This window comes from Alligator mississippiensis, chromosome 12 (genome assembly GCF_030867095.1).
Source record: "Alligator mississippiensis isolate rAllMis1 chromosome 12, rAllMis1, whole genome shotgun sequence".
NCBI classification, from domain to species: Eukaryota; Metazoa; Chordata; order Crocodylia; family Alligatoridae; genus Alligator; species Alligator mississippiensis.
In genome coordinates this window covers 25744745-25753627 of record NC_081835.1, presented here as the reverse complement: position 1 = coordinate 25753627, position 8883 = coordinate 25744745, and the positions used below count along the sequence as shown (strand labels likewise).

The window sequence follows — 8883 nt, the reverse complement described above, 5'->3', positions numbered from 1 at the left end:
TCTTCAGGTTCATGACCCATTTATTTCTATGATAGATGAGATCAGGCTGAATTGACACACAAGTTTCAAGAACTTCCATAGTGCAAATTAAGTAAAAAATCCATGACACTCAAGAAGAATGCATAGGTGTTATAGCATATTCAGGTCACCTTGTGCAATCTTTATCGGTCTGATAATGAAAACGATTTCCACTTTGCATACACAGTTTTTTTCACAGCCACTAATGTGATCATATAGACAACTGTATGCTTTGCAAGCATGTGGTTGTGGACAAAAATTGCAGGCTCAAAAAGTAAAGGCTGGGTTTTAAACATCTGGGAAATCTACCCCAGTAGTACATTGGTTGCTTACGCAGGTCCCAAGCCCACACATGCTTTACATAATCCTACTGATGTCAGGAGAAATTTACAGTGCACAAAGCACATACCAAAGCTGTTGTAGAATCAGAGGCAAGAGAGACGTCTGCTTGCTCTTTTGCAGACTGACCGACCCATACAATAGAACGTCGATTGTCCAGAAGAATTAGTGTCACCATTGTTCTGCATAATCATTTTTTCTGGATAATAGAATAATAAATACCACAGTATAGAGTGCTGAAAAGTATCATTACTATATTATACAGCAAATATTTTTTAAAATTAAGAAATAAATGGATGGTTCTGTGTAATGTTCTAAAATCTCAAAGCCCTAGCAAATAAACAATGTGCACTGAAATGCAAAACCCAACTGTGGGCTGATGGTTTTGTTACTATAAAACCTTTTGATTAATTAACTTTCTGAATAATCAACTCTCTACTGTATCTATGTCATAAAATTCTTCTTAAAGGTGGCATCTTACCTACCAGTTATAATAAACATATTTTGGCCTTAGTAGCATCATATCTAACGAGTCCCAGAACATGCATTACACAACTGAATTCGGAAGATGATTTGGGGATCAGTGAACTCTGCTTGACTGCTTGCAATTTTGAAATATCTGTTCATAATGTACAGTAGACTGTGATCACTTTTGACATGATCCTCATTTATGTAAGCATATAAGAAAGAAAAGCTTGGTTTCCTGACATGGGAGGTACCTGAATTTACCAGGAATCAAGGAAATATGGAGTGATGACAGTTTATGGATCACAATTAAGTACACAGATTCAAGCCTTGCCCAGACTAAGCCTTAATTTTTATAGTAGCAATGCGATGCCCCCTGAAGGCCACTCAGCCCTTGCCAACCTAGCTCCCTTTGGGCATTCTCTCATGTACTCACCTGCCATGCCCTGATGTTATTAACTTCTGAGGAAAGGGAGACTGTCCCAGGGCTTCCCAAGCCTGGTATCACACTCATGACCAGAGGTGTCTATGGTCATTGCCTTAAGGGCTAATCATGGGCTCCATCCTCCCCAATACCCACTCCCATGCCTCAGAGGATATGCTGCTACATGCCCTTCTTGGTCTATGAGCTCCCAGTCCCAGTCATCACCCCTCCTGGGCTACAGGCTCTTTGGCCCCCTTGGTCTCTGGCTGTGGTCCCTGATCTTCAGTCTGCTTAGGCCCTGGCCCTACTCCTAGGCTAGTTGAGACCTTTGGGCCTCCTAGGCTCTGCTGATGCTCATCCCTCCTGGACTGCAGACCTCTAGGCCCCAGACCCTCTCTTCTCAGTCCCCCCTGGACTCAGGCTTTGTTCCCATGCACAGTGCTGCTAACCCTGGCTCAGCAGTTATCTCAGCAGCCCTGCTTCCAAGAGCTCCTGTCTCTCTGGCTTCTAGGGCTAGACTTCCTGACCAGCTCAGGCCCTAGGCTTATATGCCCCATCTTGGCCGCCTCCTGGTCACATAGGCAGCTTGGACTTCAGGGAAGGGCAATCTAACATATGCATTTGGGGACTTTATTAGAGTCTAGGCTGCCCTTGAGGAAAAATATTTCCATGTTGATGTCCAAGAGCACCAGAGTTTTTGGATCTATACTGGACTCCTTTAAGTGCGAGGTAGAATTTAAACTCTGGCTTTTAACCTATATAACCTTAACCTGTGTAGGCAATTGTGATTGACAGGGTTTCTCCAGGCAGAATCCAGAGATGCGAGACACTGAGAAACTTTTCCTTTGAGGACCTGGCCTCTGCCCTCATGTGTCAATCTTCCACACAAGCTGTGTCTACATGTACAGTGGATGGTGCAGTTGTTACTGCTCAGTCATTTAGTACTTGCATAAGCAACAGTAACCGGCATTACTGTGCAGTACCATCACCACATATTTTTTTCCAATGTTACTGCACAGTAGCAAATGAGCTACTGCACAGTAGCTCGTTACTACTGTACAGTAACGTTGCCACATGGCTAGTGCCTGGCAATGCTACTGCACAGTAGTGTCTCATATAGATGCGTAAACAGATGAGAAAACACTTTTTTCTGGGGGAGGGTAAGAGGGCATCTAAGGAAGGTGCTGAACTGGAATATTTTTTTAAAAATAAGATTTTACCATTTTTTTACTAAAGCTAGAAAACAACAAATTTATCAACTTTTTCTGGCTTGGGCTTACCATTTCTTCTTCCTTTCTCTTTCAGTAGCCAAAAAAAGAAAGGAAGAAAGAAAGAAAATTGAGGGAAAACTAGAAAACAATATACTGAAAATGTTAAAATCAAAAGACTTGTAAAACCATTTTTTTGTGAAACATTACCTTTAAAAATCTATAAATTGAAAAATTTTGGAATGTCATATCCATTTGTTAAGTGGCTCAGCTGATAGTAGCACTGTGGGGACAGAACTACCGGAAGCTACCTAAGCAGCAAATTAAATGGGTGGATTTTGTTTACAGAAAACGCACTTTTTAAAAGTAAAACCAAACAATTAAATCCTTAGTCAGTGGAGAGGTGTCTTATGGGAGAGAAATATGCACTGGCTTGGAGCCTTAATTTTCAAACACTCCGAACTGAAACTTTGACTGTATGGATCAGTGCTCTCCACTGACAAACACCGGATAGAAAATGTCGAAGGCTGAACAGGGAACAAAAGTTAAACCAAAGCGTTTAAAAATCATACCACTGTGACAAATTTTATTTCATTTTTTTCTCCTTGCATATCAGCACTACATGCTTGCTATTACTAAAAACAGATAGGACTCTCATACTGTACCTATGTTAAATGTTGATCTAAAGCTTGCAGTATTCTGGAGATTTGGCTCAGGAGTAATGGTACGGATTTTATTTAAATAGATAAGCACTTAAGGTTTGAAAAAGACAAATACAGGTGAACAAGGAAATTAAATTACAAATTCAATTCATACAAATATCTCGTATCATCCTATGCACTAAACCCTGTTATTAGCTCAAATCTTTTAAAACTTCTTAAAATACTTATGTAACATTATTTACAAATTATATAAATAAATCCTAGATTACTTTAAAAAGTTAACCAATACAACAAAAAAGTCACCTTTTTGTACTGTGTATACTAAAAATGTTCTTGTTTATTGGTTACATCCCGGGTTGCAGTATAAAATGTTGGTTCACTTACATTAAAATGGGTTCATAAAAGAAATAAAAAAGTGTTGGTTTCAAAAGAAAACAAAACACAATATATAAAAGCTTAATATTTATGAGGCTTCTTAATGTTCTCTTCTGCATGTTTTGCAGTAGTTATTAAAAGTCTCTTCTACAGTATACATCTTGTGAATGGGTCATCTCAAAATAGTAGAGACAAACAGCTTAGTAAAAGAAAAGGTTCAGTACATTGTTCACACTTCACAAAGACCATTCTTATCAGAAGGGGAAGGACAGAGAACGGAATGTCAGTGGCCAGCCACAAGCCTTTACAACATTTAACTTAAAGGCAGCATTTATATACCTAATCACAGACTATACACACCCTGCACTGAACAGCAATTGAAAGGACTGAAAAATATACATTTAGGAAAACAAGAGACTGTTGGTCTTCCATTACCTTTGATAAAGTTAATGCTTTCTTCCTTATCTTCCGATTTAAAACCAGCATAAACACAGTCAACAACTATTACTACTTTTTCCTTTAATGTAATATATGTCAGATAGCTAGTACTGCACGTGATAAATGTACAAAAAGAAAAAGGAGAGAGAAACCACTGAAATTCCTACACAGACACATGAAAATATAAAGCCATACAGTTTCCAAAGTGCCATGAACACCGAATTCAAGTGACGGTATATAGCATGAGTTAAAGAAACTAAATGGAATTTGCTCTATGGGTTACTGATTCCTTCAGTTAGATCTTCAGTCTCCCCTTTAGCTGCTTTGGTGAGAATTTCCATCCATTTCATTTGCAGTTCTTCATCCTCTGCACTGAAATATAGAGTTTGTTGGGATTGGTAAAGCTTTAAAATGTGTTTTGCTTCAAACTTCTCACCAGAACTTGGTAAACTGACTTCATAACCAGGCAGGGGAATGGCACGAAGACTCCGCCCATCCTAAAACACAGGAAAAAAGTCAATGTAAGAACTACCAAAGTTTTGCATTTGAAATAGAAAAAAGAAACAATATGCTGAACGCAAACACCTCCTCTCCCTAGTATTTGAGAATTCTCTCTCTCTAATGGGTTTCCCACTAATTTTAAAAAGCAAGGTCTATTTCCTAAACAGGGAGGGAGGCATCATGTCCAAACATCTAACAAAACCATAAGTCATCCAACCCAACAACTGAGGGTACCCTGAGACAATTCACTGTGTCAGTATTGTGTCCATGTATCTGATTAGCTAATAAACTGTATTCCTATCATGTATTATAACAAATTAGAATATTTATGTATGCACCCATCTACTTATATGCACATTGAAGCCTGCACAATGTTCATGCTCCAGGCTCTGGGCTGATTTAAAAAGCCACAGCAGTGCAGCAGCTCAGGGTACAAATCAACCCAGATTTCGAACTGTGCCATATATAAACTGGTTCACATCTGGCCTTGGATTTGGCAACAGTCCTTACAGTTGTAACAGTCCCTTTGGGCAAGAGTCCAGCCCTAACAGTAGAAAAGCTGGGGACTTTGGTAATTCTTTAACTGTGACATGGAAACCCAGTATTTTCTGCTTTTAAGTTTTCTTTAGACACTTTATATTAAATCAATTTACCCATCCAGTCAAGAACAGCAGAATGCAATTCCCCTGGACACCAAGATGATGCACCTATGCATAGTTAGAGCACAGCATGCAAGCACAGCTAGCCCTTGCAAACCACAAAGTGCCAGGGTGACCTTGAACTGAAAAATCCCCACTTTCATCCACCTGCCTCTAGGGCAGAAAACACATCATTTTTCCTAAAGATCCCAGAGTACTCCCAATTCCATCACAATGATGCAGGGGGAGGCACTGGAGTCCAGAAAAAAAAATCAAAGCCAGATCATTGCAGTTTTCATAGGAGCCTGGCAGAGGTGTAACTTGTCAGCACTGTGCTGGGCAGTGGCAGCACACAGCCAATGGCTGGAGGTTCATTGCCGTGGGGAAGGGAGGGAGGGTTGTCACCTCTTTTTTTGCCACTGATATGTGTGCCAAGTGGCCAAAATACCAGTGATTATTGCAGCAAAAAAGGTGGTGACATCTCCCACCCCTCCCCATCACCTCCCCCCCAGCAGCAAATCTCTGGCTGCTCGTACTTTGTGCACTGCTGCTACTGTGCTGCTGGAGCCACTGCAGGGAAGTCACAGTATGTGAGTGTTGGAAGAAAGAGGGGACCACAAGAGTAAGACCCACCCCATCCCCAACTCCATTCCAGTGCCCCCCGTCCCAACCTCTCCATAGAGAGTGCCTAGGGCTAATGTCTATGAAATCTATGAAATCTATGAAATCTAGGGCTCCTGCACTACTCACCCACCCACAGTCATGCTATTAGAGCCTGGAACAGTTCACAGATCAAAGGAGTGGTGCTGATTCAACTACCACTGATGACACCCAGATTGTCACCCACTCCCTAAACTGCCTGAGAATAAACAAATTGCTCTGCTGAACTTCAAGGCAGCAAGGGGGAGGAGAGACACCTCCACAACACAAGAGACATCATCATCTGGGGAGCTAAGAACAAGCGAAACCAGTCTCAGCTGACATTGACTTTATGTGTGACCATTGTGAAGTCATGTAAGCCAGCATTTTCACAAGGGTGAGCCTAAAGTAAGGTATCAAAATCCGCAGGCAGCCGTTGATTTCAACAGCATGTGTAGATTCTTGACACCTCTGAAAGTCAGGCTGTTTTACCCTTAGCATACTCTAATAACCAGGAATAGATAATCACAGGATTCTGGGGTAATCCTAAAAAATTAAATGCCATTTTTAACATTCAGAGTCCAGGAAGTTCCTATAGCATCCCACATAGATCATGTCTGTGAGCATGCATGTTCATGGAGCTACACCATATACATGCATGCACCCAGCACGATCCCCTCTCATTAAAATAGTGTGGGCAGTCTTAGTTGCATAGTAATATAATATTTAAATAAAAAAATAGTTACAATTAATGAGGAGATTTCCCTCAGACCTTTTGTTAGCTAACTGAACCCATTTCTAAGCATGCACTGTCACATCATCTAGTGTGGCAGCTAAGAGGAGAAAGGAGGACAAAATGGCTTTGCAACTTCCCAATTCTCAGATGAGCTATTTACACAGAGCAGATTGCAAAGTTACAAAGAACTAATGGCCTTAAGGTGGGGGTGGGCAAAATATGGCCCATGGGCCGGATCCAGCCCACCAACTGACTGAATCTGGCCCATGGCTGCCCCTGCAGCACTCCACAAGGGGCCCAGCCCCACCCGCTCCTGCCAGGGCAGCCTGTGTTGTGTTCCTGCCCGCTGACCAGGGCCCCGACTGGCGTGTGCAGCTTCCGGTGGGGCCGTGCCTGGTTCTGCTCTGCTCCCCTTGCCTCCAGCAGAAGCTGCCCAGCTGAAGCTCCCCGCCCACTTGGAGCAGTGCAGCAGGGGCAGGAGCGGGAGGAGAAGCTGGAGGCAAGTGGAGGAGAGCAGCACCCAGCTGGCTGCAGCCGCACTGGGAACAGCCCTGCTGGAAGCTGTGCGTGCTGGCTGGGGCTGGGGCCCGAGGTGGTGGGTCTGTCCTGCTCCCCTCCCAGAACAGCCCTGCTGCCCTAGGCCCCAGCCCTGGCCCCGGCCCTGGCGTTGGTGCTGCTTTGGTCCCCTCATCTCCAGCTGCAGCTCCTCCTCCCATTCCTGCCCATGCTGTGCCATTCTGGGCAGGCAGGGGGTGAAGCTTTAGCTGGGTGGCTCCCACTGGAGGCAAGAGAAGCAGCTGCACCAGGAACATCCCTGCCAGAAGCTGTGCACTGGCTGGAGCCAGGCTGGCAGGCACAGGCAGAAGTGGGGTGTGGGCTAGCCCAAACGAGGCTCGGCCCTATGTGGAGCACTGCGGGGACAGCCATGGACCATATTGCCCAGGCAAGCTCTGCTGCACGTGCTCCCTGCCTCCTGCTCCCTCCTCTCGCCCCTGCCTGACCCCTGGGTCCTAGAGCCCAGGCAGCCTCCCCCAACACACATGCCCCCCTTCCCACCACAGGGCAGGGCATGCAGGCAGATCACGGCTCAGCCCAGGCCCCAGCCCTGAGCTGTCACTGCCCCGTGACCTGGCCCCATGATCCTGGCCTCACCAGCCCAGCCCTATAAACTGACAACACCTATAAAAGGGCATAGCAACACCTTGCCTTCTAATATAAGGACAGGGTGACAAGATAGCAATCACTACAATGACTCTACGCCACCTAAGAATCATCCTCCAGAATGCTATCCTCAAATGGACCAATTCAGGTGTGGTAGGGTAGTGTGGTTTTGCACTGAGAGGCTGCTGCAAAATTGCCATAAAAGAACAAAGAAACTAGTTTTTACTATAAGCACCATGATTTTGTGGGAAAAGAAAACCCTATAAAATGTCAAGGTATTGATACCTCAGCTGCACCTGTTATTACTACAGGTACTTGTTGCATCTGTAATACACGATATTCACATGTATAAACTGGGTACAGACATTGCTACATGCATCTGATTGGTGCAGGTATGTGTGCATTGTGCAGATGGAGAAGGGGTGCATGCCCTTGTGTGGGAGCAGCTAGGGTGTCAAACTTAAGCCTGAGTCTGCTTCACTGTTAAGAAAGAAAACATTGATCATGATTGTATGGGAGGTATATCCAGGCTACATCTGCTTTGTTTGCACAATACTAGCAATCACATACTGCCCCCACCTTATTTGATCAATTTTGTTTCTCTAGAATGTATTTATTATTAATATATGTGTGTGTGTGTGTATATGTGCACACACATATATATGCATAGTCATGTATATATATGCATATGTATATATGCATGTACCTCCTTTCAGTATAATCCCAGGCCATAGACTCTAGTAATCCAAAAGGAGGAGTCACCTTGGAGGAACTGCAACACTGTAAGAGGCAGCCAGTCTCATTAATGTTAGCTTTAAGGATCAAGTAAAATCAGGCTCTCGACTGCAGGCACCTACAGAGGCTCCTTTTACAAGTTTATGAGCTTCTCTGGAGCTCTTGCACTTATTCCTCCTTTCTTCCTGGGTGGAAAGTTGCAGGCCTGTGTCCCACTTAAGCCCTGTTTACATCCTGCTGTGAGTGTGTCAGGGAGGTATAAGTGACACCTCAACCTGGTGCATAGGGTAAATGTAATATTCCACTTTGAATCAGTTCTTGGGTCTGGCTGTCTGTGTAAGGAGCGCTTGAGGACAAATGTGTAAGGAGTACTTGTGGATTAGATGGTAGCAACCAATTAGCAAATCACACTGCCCAGATGGAAAGAAGAGTTCTCTCTCAAGGGCTTATTCCCAGCCAAATATTGAAATAATTAGTGTTAAACTGAAATTTAAGGGATACTGAATGCTGGCAGTAATCACACACAGCACGCACCCTTTCAATG

The 8883-nt window shown here is 43.6% G+C and overlaps 1 protein-coding gene across 2 annotated transcripts in view; it reads right to left on the bottom strand.

Moving 5' to 3' along the window:
* Positions 1-3012: 3012 nt before the first annotated feature.
* FGD3 (FYVE, RhoGEF and PH domain containing 3) overlaps positions 3013-8883 on the bottom strand; it is a 225214-nt gene continuing 219343 nt past the window's right edge. For both annotated transcript variants that reach the window (XM_059716171.1, XM_019495441.2), the window contains one exon: positions 3013-4426. In XM_059716171.1, coding sequence (XP_059572154.1) covers positions 4202-4426 — 225 coding nt within the window. In that variant the 3' untranslated portion in view covers positions 3013-4201. The remainder of the gene's footprint in view (positions 4427-8883) is intronic.